General features: G+C 38.4%; 1 protein-coding gene across 1 annotated transcript; it reads right to left on the minus strand.

Annotated features, from left to right (window-relative positions):
- Positions 1-1,463: 1,463 nt before the first annotated feature.
- LOC120775047 (dihydropyrimidine dehydrogenase [NADP(+)]) lies at positions 1,464-14,094 on the minus strand. Its single transcript, XM_040105023.1, has 9 exons — positions 13,939-14,094; positions 5,228-5,281; positions 5,045-5,155; positions 4,337-4,981; positions 3,874-4,278; positions 2,359-3,816; positions 2,069-2,299; positions 1,844-2,001; positions 1,464-1,780 (listed from the first exon to the last, which is right to left on the minus strand). Exons 2-9 carry the CDS (start codon positions 5,270-5,272, stop codon positions 1,690-1,692), a joined length of 3,144 nt encoding a protein of 1,047 aa, XP_039960957.1. The 5' UTR covers positions 5,273-5,281; positions 13,939-14,094; the 3' UTR covers positions 1,464-1,689.
- Between the last annotated feature and the right edge of the window lie 1,464 nt (positions 14,095-15,558).

Genomic DNA, 15,558 nt, shown 5'->3' on the forward strand with positions numbered 1-15,558 from the left:
CTGAGATACCTCAACTATAGTCTTGCAAAGTGTCTGGATGTCTTCACCTCACTCCCTTACATACACAACTTTCAAAACATGCGTCCGTCAAGATTTTTATCCTTATGGCATGAACGCCTCTGGGAAAATGTTCAGTAAGAACTGCTATTATTGCGGAAAGATGAAATTTGCTAAGCGCAAGTAATTCAGAAGACCTCCTAAGTTCTACTCTAGGCCAAAAGCAACTTGCAGTCGCATACGAGCGAATCGTCAGCCAGCGCTGAGCGCACGCAAGGTCCGTAGGTCCAGTATTATATCGCAAGATGCTAATTGAGATCCAACTCGGTCCCATTTCGATATTAGCGACTTTGAAGAACTACTTAAACTATGAAATATTGCGGATACAATTATCTGTCTTCATATATAGCTACCGAAGACACTCAGTTTATAACTGTACTCTCCAACCGGAACATCCTCAGTTGACAATATGTTCATCATACACTAATAGAAATAGAGGCCCATAGCGTCAGCCCTGAAAAAGCTTTTCCGAGTCGTTTAATAATAAACGAAACCGATTAATAATAAATTAAACACCAGTAGAAATAACGAATAAACGCAGATCCAGCATTCATATCATTATCCAATAGATAATATTCGACTCAATAGGCCACGTCCAGCACGCAATGAAGAAAATATAGCAGCTCTAGCTGAGCGTGTACACGAAGACCGTGGAGAGTCTATACGGCGCCGTTCGCAGCAACTCTGACTGATGATCTGATTTTAAATTGAAGGCGTACAAAATACATCTTGTGCAAGAACTAAAGCCGCTCGACCTTCCCAAGCGACATCACTTCGCTCTATGAGCTCTTGAAAAGTTCCCAGAAGATCAGACATTTTCGAGTCCAATTTTGTTCAGCGATGAGACCCATTTCTGGCTCAATGGGTATGTAAACAAACAAAATTGTCGGACTTGGGATAAAGAGCAACCTGAAGAGATTCAAGATTTGGTGTGTAGGCAGCTAGAATCATTGGTCCATATTTTTTCAAAAATGGTGCCGGTGAGAACATGACCGTCAATGGGGACCGTTATCGCGCCTTGATAACCGACTATTTGATGCCTGAAATTAAAGCTCGTGTTCTCGGCAGCATTTAGTTTCAACAAGAAGGCGCCACTTCCCACACATCGCATTAATCAATGGATTTATTGAGAAAACACTTCGGTGAGGAGATAATTTCACGTTTTTGGACGGTCGTTTGGCCCCCAAAATCGTGTGATATCGCACTGTCTATGCGCACAATCCCGCTTCGATTCAGGCTCTGGAGCAAAAAATCATGCGTGTCATTCGCCATCAACGGATGGACCGTCTGAGACGTAGCCGCGGCCAACATTTGAAAGAGATAATCTTCAAAAAATAAATGCCAAAGCATGTTCTTTCGAATGATAATAAACATTTCCCATGAAATTGAAAGTTTCTGTGTTTTTTCTTTAAAAAAGTAGGCAACCTCGAAATGGATCACCCTTTATTTATTTTTTAAACTGTGCACGATACAACTTTAATAGTTATATTATTATAACAATACATTGTGTATAATTAGTAGCTGGTTAATTGTAACTTATCTAGCGTTTACACCATCAACAATTATGGCAATAAAGTTATGGTTAAAGTGATAGCAACCAAGAGAAAAGCATGGAAATGTTGATGCGGCAAATTACTGCATTGGACTAAGCGCATGCGCAAACACCGGAGTATTTTCACCCCAACCGCGTTTGATGATGTGCGGAATCTTCTTTGGCACCATGCTGTAAGAAAAGAAATCAGTAAGTATTTTTTCTATTTAAGCATACTTAGACTGATATACTTACGTAATACAGTCGATGATTGGACACACGGAGACACAAAGTGTGCAACCGGTGCAATCGTCTGTGACATGTGGTATATGAGTGTCAGCATCGAATTGTATGGCCTGGTAGCCGGAGTCATTACAAGTCATATAGCACTTGCCACAATTTATGCACATATCCTAAAGAAGGTAAACAAAAATTATGATAATCGGCCTTACACTCTTTTATGCGCATGCGCAAACTTACATCGTCGATCAAAGCCACTTTCTGTTGTGTGTTGTCCAGCTTCTTGTAGGCGCCAATGCGTTCCAACGCGCCACCGATAACTTCATTTATTCTGTAAGCTGGCTTAGGTGCGTCGTCCGCAGGTGCCACAGCAGTTTCGGACTTGACATTCCATAATGGACCATTTTTGACACGCTCCTCATAAAGCTTTTGCTCGCGTACTTTCTTGTATGGACCAAAGAAGCCCAAGGTCTAAACACAGAAATGAAGTTAGAAAATCTGAAGACCAGAAAGGACCATATTTCACTCACCTTATTGTCATCCCCAGTTAAGTGCACTACGGGCTTGCCTTTTTGGTGCTTGGGTGTTGGTGGTGATTGTCCATCCCACAATTGACCGCAATATGGTGGTGGATTTGCTCTCAAATATAACAAAGCCTTCAAACTGGTTGCATAATCCTCGATAAGTGTAAAGTCTTGATTTTGTACAGCAGAACAAACCTGCACCACCGAGGCGCCGGCCTGTAGAAATTGTAGTGCCACCTCTCCCGAGTCTACACCACCAATACCGAGTATGGGAAAACCAGGCAATTTATTGGCAATGGAGGAAATCGCCTTCAACGCCATTGGGCGTGTCGCATTACCAGACACACCACCATAGGTGGTACGCTTCTCCGTGCCAATTGCTGGCCATGCCGTTGCATCGGCTTTCAGGCTCATCAATCCTTGTACGGTGTTGATGGCTGAAACACCTGCGGCACCACCACGATGCGCGGCAGCCGCAATTTCCACAATATCCGTGATGTTGGGTGTCAGTTTAATGAAGACAGGTATTTTCACAGTTGCACTGACCCATCTAGAAATTTTCTCCACCAAATCGGGTATTTGACCACACGCCAAGCCCATACCGGACTCACCCATTCCATGTGGGCAAGACAAATTCAACTCAAGTGCATCAGAACCACATTCCTCGGCCTTGGCGGCCATTTCTTTCCAGTCCTCTTCGATGGCGGCACACATTATGCTCGCGATGACCACCTGATCGGGAAAGTCTCTCTTGAGTTCACGTATCGAACGATACCAGTACTCGGCGCGTTTCTCCGATATCAACTCAATATTAAGGAAAGCACCTTGCTGCGGACCATAGTTATAGCCCGATGTAGTGCCACGCACGATACGTGGCGATACATTGGTGACCAAGTCCTTATCGAGACCGAATGTTTTGGTAACCACAAAGCCCCAACCTTGTTCGAACGCACGCCGACACATCGCCGCGCTGGTGGTGGGTGGTGCTGACGCCAAACCGAACGGATTGGGAAACTTGAGTGTGTGCTTCTCCTTTTTACCAGTTTCCTTGTCGGTGCGCTCGTAGACTAAATCAACGGATAGGTCTACATTATCGATTTCAGTATAGAAAAGTGGCAGTTCTGCAGGCATATCTAATGACAGTCCTTGTAGTTGGCAGTGAATACTCCATGCGGCGATTTTTCCATCGTTTACCGATTCCACAGTTGTGTTTGCTTGACCACCTAAATCACCACCACAGAAAACTTGTGGCACGCTGGTTTGCATAGTCTTGGGATTCACTTTGGGCAGGTTCCAGTGATCCAACTCTACTGGTTTGAGGGCGTCAATAATTTCCGAGTCATTCAAACCGGAACCAAATGCTGATATAATAAAGTCGGCCTTCAGTGTGGTAGGTTGCTCTTTGTCCACAATAAGTTTGCCGTTATCATCGATTTCAGAGCGATAGAACTCCATAGCACGAATCTGCAAAAAGGAATAACATTTATTAAGTGCTTTTTCCAAAAAAGTCTGGTCTACTACCTTATTGTCCTTCACCACCACTTTGCTGGGGGCCAAGAATGGTAGAAATTCGCACCATTCTTCACGCGCCAACTCTACCTCTTCGGGCACGGCACGCATACCAGTGGTGCCACGACGGAAGATGACAAAGACACGCTTAGCACCGCAGCGCCAAGCGGAAGTGGCGCAATCGAAAGCGGTATCACCAGCGCCCAAAACGATGACATTACCCGATAACTGAGGTAAGGCTTGGTTAGCTTTACAAGCACATAAGCCAGGTTTTGAACCCGCTGATACACTTGGCAAGAAGTTCTTCGACGTATAGAAGCCCATAGACTCGTCTAAGCCACCAAACACTGGATCCACATTTGGTTCAGGTAATCCTATGCCAAGGAACAGCGCATCGTGTCCTGCCGAAAGCAAGCCCTGAAAACCAGATTTTTATACGCTATAAAGAATTTAACGAGCTTCTATCTAAACTTACAGTGACTGTCAAGTCGTTGGTGGACAGACTGCGATTCAACTCAAACTTTACACCCAAATCCTTAACCAAACGAATTTCAAAATTCACCACATCGACGGGCAAGCGATATTGTGGAATCTCCGATGAACTTAAACCACCTAAATAGGCGCGCTTCTCATAAATCGTAATGTCCTTATAACCCAAGCGCGCCAAGAATGTGGCACATGAAAGTGAAGCGGGACCACCGCCCAACAAAGCGATTTTCTTATTAGGTTGCGGCAGTGGCTTCACATTTGGTGGCACTATTTGGCGCACACCCATCTCCTTGAATATTTCGGTCGCAAACTGCTGTAAGCCACCAATATTGATGGGTCCCTCCTCCGATGCCTGCAAATTGCAACCACCAACGCATAGGTCGCTGGTTGGGCACACCATGCCACAAGTCAAACCGAGTGGATTGTCCGAGAAAATCGCCTTGGCAGCGCCATAATAATTCTTGTTGGCAATACTGGTGATGAAGCTCTTGATATCCAGTTGGGTGGGGCATGATTTCTGACAAGGCGCATCGGCGCACTTCAAACAACGCGCGGCCTCTTTCAAAGCGCCTCTCTCCGAGAGTGTAGTGTGCTTGACGTCTTCGAAGTTATTGAGTAGCTTCGAGCAGCCCTGTTATTGAATTGTGACGGTATTTTAGTATGGGAAATGGGTTGTATTCAAAATTGCACTTACGGTTGGATTGCGGTCATTGTTGCGCTTCCAATGCTTCTTGTTGATCTTCGTTTCGGCTGTTGGCACGGCGGAGCACATCGACTTGACACGAGGATTCAAGGCCATCAGGCTCTAAAGTGTTTGCGGAAAGTAAAAAAAATATATTTGTATTTAAAAAACAAAACAAATTTAAATAGTGCTCACCTCGATATCGGGTATCTCTTTGCTGAGTGAAGCCGGTGGTGCCATGATTTAAAACTGTCGAAAAAAACAACAAAATAATTTTATTCTTAATTTAGTCGAATATTAATAATGATGATATATAGTAATAAATGGCGGCTTGGCGGCCAATATATGACCAAACCAATTGTCGACCTCACCAACGCGTGATGTCCCCTGCTTGTTAGCGCTAGAGTTTAAAAAACAAGGCAATTACATACATGGCAACAGGTCTGGAGGCTGGATAACCTATCAATTTCGACCTTAGCTACGAAACCACAAGAGACCATTTGTTCTTCCCGAAGCCATAGCAAACGATATATGTATATTAGGGTGATTAAAAAAAAATTTTTTTTTTCAATTGGTACTCGCAAAAATAGGTTCCTAGACACCTCTAAGAAAGCCTCTCCAAATATGAGTTTTTAATTGTAACGGGAAGGTCCTCCGCCTAACGGTTTTCTATTTTTTCTTATTATCAGATAGAAAAATTTATATCTCGCTTCCAATTACTTGAAAAAATATCTTGTTCCTAAGATTTTGTAGGAAATTGAATGCTCTACAAAAAAGGTCTATTATGATTTTTTCGTAAACCCAAACGTTTAAAAGATATTAACAGTTAAAGTTTGATTATTTTTGGGAAAATTTTTTATTTCTTATGAATTTTATAACTCAATGAAAAAAAATTATTATGAATAGATTTTTCGAGAGGCTTTCTTAGAGGTGTCTAGGAACCTATTTTTCGGAGTACCAAACGAAAAAAAAAAATTTTTTTTTTTTGATCCACCCTAATATGCATTGATGTTTGATGATGAATATCTCGTAAACGCTTAACTTAATCGAAATATCATAGTAGACCATTTTTATAGAGCAGTAAATTTTCTACAAAACTATGTGTTTCATCATTCATAATAATTTTTTTTCATTGCGTTATAAAATTAATAAGAAATAAAGAATTTTCCCAAAAATAGTCAAATTTCAACCGTTAATATCTTTTAAACGGTTGGGTTTACGAAAAAATATTTTAGAGCATTCAATTTCCTACAAAACCTAATTAACAAGATATTTTTTCAAGTGGTTGGAAGCGAGATATAAATTTTTCTATCTGATAATAAGAAAAAATAGAAAACCGTTAGGCGGAGGACCTTCCCGTTACAATTAAAAACTCATATTTGGAGAGGCTTTCTTAGAGGTGTCTAGGAACCTATTTTTGCGAGTACCAATTGAAAAAAAAAAAAAATTTTTGAATCACCCTAATGTATATGTTGAACATAAATTTTTTTTACATCCATGACTAATCATATAATTCAATCATTATTCAAAGAGGATCGAGATCGTGTTGATGATGAAACACGTCCAGGATAGCCATCAACAACAATTGATGATCGAACTTGTGCTTGGTGCTTGAAAATCGACGATTAACAGTCAGAGAGCTTACTAACTCCTTGGAATATCGGTAAGATCAGTGAAAACCTCTTTCAAAGAACACTGGATAAAAGACCGGATGTTGTAAAAAGAAGAGGAAACTGTTTTGAGTAAATTGAAGACATTAAACGTAAATCGGATTGGAAAAAAACTTTGGCACAAGTGTATTGGAGACAAGGGGGATTACTTTGATTGCGACGACAAAGACGACAAAGAATAAATTAAGAATTTTAAACCTATAAACAAAGTCTTACTATTTTTTGCCCACAGTAGTATATACAAGCCCACAGACCTATTCACATGCATGCGTGCGCCAAATTTATTTACATTCAAATTTGTACATATTTATTTAGCTTTTTTATAGAGGTACTATATTCGCCGGCATATGGCCAATTAAAATCTAACATATAGATAACTTATCATTTCTAAAGTACATCCGCTGATTTGGACAGGGGCGTTAATTTTGTGCTTCGGGCTTTATTGCCAAATTTTTAACTAAGTTCTTTGCAGAGAGATAATGGAAAAGGCAAAAGTATGATTTTCGATAACAAAATTCACATTGCATTGAGATTACAATATCGGTGACTACTTGAACTATTTCGAAGTCGTAAAAGTTGTTTGGCTGATAAACTTTATCAAAATAAATTATGTTGCCATATAATATATATTAACGAATAAGGAAGGGCTAAGTTCGGGTGTCACCGAACATTTTATACTCTCGCATGATAAAGTGATAATCGAGATTGCATTATCCGTCATTTACATATTTTTCAAATACCGTATTTGTGTAAAGTTTTATTCCGCTATCATCATTGGTTCCTAATGTACATATATACTCGTATTATACAGAAAAGGCATCAGATGGAATTCAAAATAGCGTTATATTGGAAGAAGGCGTGGTTGTGAACCGATTTCACCCATATTTCGTACATGTCATCAAGGTGTTAAGAAAACATTATGTACCGAATTTCACTGCAATCGGTGGAGTAGTTCCTGAGATATGGTTTTTGGCCCATAAGTAGGCGAGGCCACGCCCATTTTCAATTTTTAAAGAAAGCCTGGGTGCAGCTTCCTTCTGCTATTTCTTCCGTAAAATTTAGTGTTTCTGACGTTTTTTGTTAGTCGGTTAACGCACTTTTAGTGATTTTCAACATTCAACCTTTGTATGGGAGGTGGGCGTGGTTATTATCCGATTTCTTCCATTTTTGAACCGTATATGGAAATGCCTGAAGGAAACGACTCTATAGAGTTTGGTTGACATAGCTATAGTAGTTTCCGTGATATGTACAAAAAACTTAGTAGCGGGCGGGGCCACGCCCACTTTTCCAAAAAAATTACGTCCAAATATGCCACTCCCTAATGCGATTCTTTGTGCCAAATTTCACTTTAATATCTTTATTTATGGCTTAGTTATGACACTTTATAGGTTTTCGGTTTCCGCCATTTTGTGGGCGTGGCAGTGGGCCGATTTTGCCCATCTTCAACCTTAACCTTCTTATGGAGCCAAGAAATACGTGTACCAAGTTCCATTATGATATCTCAATTTTTACTCAAGTTACAGCTTGCACGGACGGACAGACAGACATCCGGATTTCAACTCTACTCGTCACACTGATCACTTTGGTATATATAACCCTATATCTGACTCTTTTAGTTTTAGGACTTACAAACAACCGTTATGTGAACAAAACTATAATACTCTCCTTAGCAACTTTGTTGCGAGAGTATAAAAACAATAGAACAAATGCAAATGCGATTAAAGCGATTTAAACGGAACTAGAAGGCACATAGATTCTCAATATTTTTCTCTCTGAGGATATTAATTGTACTAGAAGTTAGTTTGCTGGTATATTTTTGAACGAAATCTCACATTTCACATCTTGCAAGCCGTTCGGTTTAGCTCATACAAAATTCGTGGCTGCTTGTATAAAGTAAACACAGTCGGCTGACCAGTTGTAAATTAGTTTAGGACTAGAAATTGACTGCTGGGTTTAGGATGAAGCTTAAAGATAATGCCAATTAATACTGTTGGGATTAAAAACTATAAAAATACAAATATGTAGTTAAGGCCAGATTGCGCTGAACTTTATTTACGCAATAAAAATGTAATTAGGACAGTAATAAATTAGTGTACGCAATTAGTTTCCACAATTAGATTAAAATGCCATGAAAATATACAATGGCAAATAAATACGTAGTTGAAGAAAGATGTTCACTTCGGATTTCAATCCTTGATAAATTATTATCCATTAAAATAAATCGACTTTGATTTTTGTTTGAATTATAAAATCAAACTGTTTGTTTTGTAAGATCAAACGTTAAAAACTTAAATAACATTCTTTAGATCGTTAGCACTGGTGGGGGGAAAACAAAGACTTTATTCAAGTGAGAAATTTTTCATTCTTTTTTTTGTTGTATCCTCACGCGTTTTGGTGACACTTGTTGAGCTGCCGATTTCGTTTTTAGTGTGCTCTACTGATATTATTCGTCCATGGATTTCGGTGGTGACCACCTTGGCTCCGATAACTTTTCCATATTTAGAAAATATAGTTTTCAGATCACTGTCTCTCGCTAATGAAGATAACCCGGATACCCAAAGATTACGTGAAGGTGTTGTCTGCTTTCCTGTGGACGACGATTTTGTAGAGGTATTCACTGAAGACTTTTCTTTGTCATCCTTCTGCGAAGTCTTGTTTGAAGATGATCTTTGTTCACTAATGTCTGTATCCTTTTTGTCGCCGGACTTCTCATCTTTTCTCTTTGATTTATCGTCATCAGACTTGCTTCATTTGCGTTCGTCCTTACTGCTGCTGGATCCACCCCCCCTTGGATGTTCTTGTGTCCTTCGAAGCTGCAACCGTTTTTGTACTTTTTTTCAACTGTTGAGCTGCTGCTTTAAACTTAAAAAGCTCACGTTTTGATTCCCATTGCAACGCAACCCCAATGTCTTCACTGAATCTGTTTCTTCGATTTGAACAAATTCATTATCTTCCTTCTGTGTTGTTTCGTTTGCTACTTTCGGCAATGTTTGTTGTTGAAATGTCGGTTGTTCGTTATCGGCATGTCTCCCAAGCGACATGTTTCCATCATTAATATTGGACACAAATATGGTAGCGGTGCTGAAGGTACGTCCTCCACTTTTGTCAGTGAAACTCTGACCGGGAATGAATCCAGTTTTGGTCGTAGACGTTTTATCAAACAAACTTGGATGTGTCTCTCAGAAAGCAGGCTTAACATCAACTTTCTTTGGTAGTTGCTGTTTATGCTTTTCATATCTTATGAAAATTATTGCTCTTTTTAACATATACACTATGTCAAATACTTGATCTTCTAACTCTTCCACTTCCGCTTTATAATCTCTTAAGTACGATATTCCGCATAGTTCTTCATAATCCTTTTGTAATAACTTCCACATATTCGTAATGTGGTTTTCACAAGTCTCTAGCACATTTTCATTGGCGCTAAATGAATTCATTTTCGCGTTTTCGATGTAATATCGATATGCATCCTCTGCACTAGGGAGTCAGCCTTTTGGTCTTTTACTTTAGATATTATTTATATCTTGAACTGCTTGGGTGCGTTATCGTACCTGCGTGTTAATAACTCCCACACAGTATCGTAATTTGCACCTGATCCCATTATCAGGTGACTAACCATTATTCTGGCATCTCCTTGTAAACACGAATTCAAATAGCTCAGCTTTTTAGAGTCGCTAATGTCTCTTTTATGGACATACTTCTCGAAGAGCTCTTTAAATCATTGCCATTCTCTGAATTCGCCAGAGAATTTTTGTGTTTCTAACTTTAGCTGCTTCCATTTTTCTTCTCTTTCTTTTAAATTGATTCCACTTTGTTTTTTCAATATTCGCTTAATGTATTTGACTTCAAAAGAAACATCTTCTATTTCGAAATCAATATACGTCCTGTTGTATATATATATCATTTCATCTATATTTTTCTCCACGAGATTCCATCAATTTTGTATACGATTTTTATATATTTCAAGTGCAGCTTCGTCGGCAATATATATGTAATAGTTTGTCAAAAAAGTCTTGCGGTATTTTCGCTAGTTGGCGCTGAAAGCGCGTAGTTCTAGTTTTATTCGTCGCATCGGATCAGGCTATACCTTTTTGGAAAGCTCATTTCACGCGCTAACACGTGTTTGATTGATTGTCGTTTCTTTTAAGTCGTTCGTGAGTTATAGCGTCGCAAACATGGAGCAAAATAAAGAGAAAATACGGCATATTTTACAGTACTACTACTATAAAGGCAAAAATCTCAAGCCGCCAATAAAATTTGTGCAGTTTATGGACCCGGTATAGTTTCCATTTCTACCGCACAACGATGGTTTCAACGTTTTCGTTCTGGTGTAAAAGTGGTCGAAAATGCGACACTCTCCGGAAGGCATGTCGTCGAAAATTGCGATAAAATCGCTGAATTGGTCAAAAGAGACCGGCATAGTAGCAGCTGTAGCATCGGTAAAGAGCTGGGCATGAGTCATCAAAAATTTATTTCAATTTCAATAAAAAAAAAATCAATAAAAACACCGCAAGACTTTTTTGACAACCCATTATATTTGATTTTGCCTCTTCAATAATAAATCCAATTTTTTCTGATCTTTTTTCAATTGTTTGCAATAAAAGATCTATTCCGTTTTCGATGAGGCTATATGCTCTTGCCACTGTATCCATCACTTTGGTTGTGGGTTCCATTTTGAGCTGCTCAGCTCGTTTCCTATCATCTTCGGCTCTCCTTTGTGACATGTCCGCAGTGTTCGACATTTCAACTATTTTTTTAATGAACTGTTTTTATTCTTTAAAAAAAATCGTTGGAGGTAATAGTTTTGGTCGCCTGGTTGACCTTGCTGTGCCTCGATTCACAGCCGCTGAATATTTTTTTAAATAACAGTTTATACACAGCGTTTAGTTTCGAACTAAAACGGCTTATGTGATCATATATCTAAATATGCGGGAATATGGACCCGTCTTACAATTTCTTTATTAATTTGCCTGTGTAAATAACAGGGCTTTTATATTGCCTATATACATACATATATAATAGGACTTTTACATATATTGCCTGTATTTTATTCATACAGGTCTTACAATTTTGGCTCGAGCTACTATCCGGCTCGAAGGACCAAATGTTTCAATTATAAAATCAAACTGTTTGATTTGTAAGAGCAAACGTTAAAAATTAAATAACAATTTTAATGATTAAACCAAAATGTAATTTTAAAGAATTTCGCATTTGAATACAATTGTTAATTTATTAAAGAGTGTAAACTTTAGAACTATTTGTGTAAAATAGACTTCGTCGGGGCTGTAGTACTAGACTCCAGCATAGGAAAATTCATTAAGCTACCAAGATGTCTTAGAATCATAAAGCCACCAACCAGATCGATCATGTTGTGATAGACGTAAGACACGTCTCCAGTGTTTTAGACGAGCGTACGCTCCGAGTTCCTAACATTGACTCGGAAAAAATTCTACAAGTCGCTCATCATTCCCGCCCAGCTATATGGTGCAGAGACATGGACGATGACGACATCTCATGAGTCGGAATTACGAGTTTCGAAATTACGGTTCTGCGGAGCATTTATGGTGCTTTGCGCATTGGAACAATGAGCTGTATGAGATATACGATCACATTGACATAGTTCAGCGAATTAAGAGGCAGCGGCTACGCTGACTAGGTCATGTCGCCAAACAGAATGAAAACACTCCAGCTGTGAGAGTGATCGACGCAGTACCCGCTGGGGGAAGTGGATGAAGAGGAGGACCTTCTCTCCGTTGGAAATACCAGGTGGAGAAGGACCTGGCTACACTTGGAATCTCCATCCTACGACTGTAGCCGATCTACCTTTCCACTATATGACGCCAACTGGAGATTCCAAGTGTGAAGTTCCAATTGGGTGATCCCGAAAATGGCTGTGCAGAGTTATATTTCGAACATATTGTATGGCAATAGTGTTTAAAAAGAACGTATACTGTATGAATTTCAATTACCCCTAATAATACTATAATTTAAATTTCGCGCCAAAATGTAGGCAACAGTGCTTGTAAGGAATATTACAAATATACATGTTTTATGTCCCTCACTTTTTAAGGTATCGATCGGAAATTTTGCACATATCGCTTACTGCTCAAAAAGCTGCTCATTTCACTTCAGAACCGCCGATATCGGACCACCACTACACCATGTAGCTAACATGCAAACTGAACGGTCGGTATCTAATACTTGTTTAGAAAACCTTTTCAAATTGTTTATATGGAACTTCCATAGCATTTAGCGGCCATAGAACCTTACCGATTAAAATCAACCAAATCGAAAAACTTTCTTGTATGGAAACTTTTTTTGCTTGTGATATGTGCTATAGCTTCGGCGCAAGTAACGTTTCTTTATGTTTTTCTTTTTTTCCTCAACTTGATAGCTTTTATTTAAGACCTCAATTAATACTCTTCTTTAGGTTTCAATGAAATTCAAAGTATTTCAATATGTTCACTGGGTTTAAAAACAAGAAATCCGGTCTAATACTTCATGTTCATGAATTGCAAATTGCAACAAAATCAAAATACATGTTATCTCGCTTTGTTGGCAGCGGTCAAAGTTTAAACAATTATTATCTTTTATATTCACAAACATCTGATGTACATATGTATGTATAGTATATTATCTATTACTATTATTATTATTTAATTGTTTTTGTTTTCACTTTCAGAACAATGACTTTCCAGTACCTACAAATACATACATACACATATAAGTATGTATATATGTACATATAGCTAATAGAAAATTAAAAAAAAAAATAAAATAAAATTGTTTATCAAGTTAATTAAATTAATAACAATTTAAAGTGCGTCACATAAATTTTTTTTTTCATTTTTTATTAACACAAATTAAGTTTCATTGATTATTTACTGGAGCCGCACTTCATACACGCAGCGTAAATAAACATATAGTATATGCTATGTATGTACGTATGTATTTATGTACTACACACGAATTTATGAGCGTTTGTAAGAAACTAGAACAAATATTTGCCACGCGCGCCAACGCCACCCAGCAGATACTTATCTAGCAGCTTGAGTACTAATGTATAAAATATATACGAGTATATGTACATATATTATATATTCTATGTACTTTATGCATGTACACGGGTATGTAAGTCGCTTATTATATAATTCTTTGCTGGAGATTTTGCTGCCCGCTGATATATTTAAATGTATATACATATGTACTATATTTTCATATATACGCACAACGTACCAACAACAACAAATAACACAACGAAGTATGCACAAAAATAAATTTCAAGTTCAAAAAATGTTATTTCTGTATTTAATGTTTTTTCTTCCAAACACTACGAATGCTGTGCGATCAAAGCGATTTAAACACGAAAATAGAACTTATCACTGCAAGCGTCTAAATTCAACTGATCGTTGAGAACGCTGGCGGCTACTTTAAGCAGCCAAATAGCTAGTTGTTATCAGCACAAATTGCTTAATCATAAATGTTGATAAATAAAAACAAATTAATGCAATAAAACGGTCGGCAGTCAGCTGAGCGGTTTGGTGTTGCCACATCCATTTGTCTTTTTTGTAAACCAAGTATTTTTGAAAATGAAGTGTATGCGACAATCGAAGTCTAAAGCATAGCTTTCAAAGGGAAATCCATTTGCAATATAATTCGCCATTATACAGTGGCATTCTTTGTATAGTTTATTAAAAATAAAGGGTGATAAATTTAGAGGTTGCCTACTTGTTAAAGAAAAAACACAGAAAGTTCAATTTCAATGGGGAATGCTCGAAATTTTTTTGAAGATATCTCTTTCAAATGTTGGTCCATCCATTGAGTCCAATTCTCCATGACTCGTTCGAATATTTCGACTGGTATTTGGTGAATCACACGCGTGACGTTTTGCTCCAAGACCTGAATCGAAGCGGGCCTGTCCGCATAGACTTTAGACTTTACATATTCCCACAGGAAAAAGTGTAACGGTGTTATATCATACGATCTTGGTAGCCAATTGACCGGTCCAAAACGTGAAATTATCAGCTCACCGAACAGTTCTCTCAATAAATCCTTTAATTGATGCGATGTGTAGGAAGTTGCGCCGTCTTGTTGAAACCAAATGTCGTCGAGATCACGAGCTTCAATTTCAATCATCAAATAGTCGGTTATCATGGCGCTATAATGGTCGTCATAGACGGTTACATTCTCACCGATATAATTTTTGAAGAAATACTATGGACGATGATTCCACTAGCTCACCATTCACACCAAACTGTTCCTTTGATGGATGAAATGGCAGCTCTTGAATCTCTTCAGATTGCTCTTCATCCCAAATGCGTCAATTTTGTTTTCTTATATTCCCATTGAGCCAAAAATGGGCCTCCAGTTCGAGTTGCTGCGAATGGCGCCGAATCGGCTCTCCAAGATCTTTGTGTACACTATCGGCTTTGGCCAAGCTGGACGTAGTCTATTCGGTTGCATATTATCCAATAATGCTAATATTGAACAGCCGTGGTTTAGTGTTTAAAAACAAACTACAAGAACTATCAATGAAAAGGCGATTACGCAAGATCAATTAAGACTTTGACTGCATGTTTTTCATTATCTTTTAGTTTCATGGTGGGTCTTGATAAAGTGTGTACTTATTTATGCACATGCACATACATACATATGTATATACTACATATATTTCTGTATATATTGTGTTATGTATTAACGGCAGTCTGCTTATTTATTGTAGCGGCGCTTATCAATGGTTAACAACGAAGATATTACAGAGTCATTAAATAAAGTCGTGTCAATAAAGACTTAATGCACTATAAAGACATATAATATTTGCATAAGACTTCAACAAAGTGCCTAGTGCTTTATAAT

Source organism: Bactrocera tryoni, chromosome 4 (assembly GCF_016617805.1).
Source record: "Bactrocera tryoni isolate S06 chromosome 4, CSIRO_BtryS06_freeze2, whole genome shotgun sequence".
NCBI lineage: Eukaryota > Metazoa > Arthropoda > Insecta > Diptera > Tephritidae > Bactrocera > Bactrocera tryoni.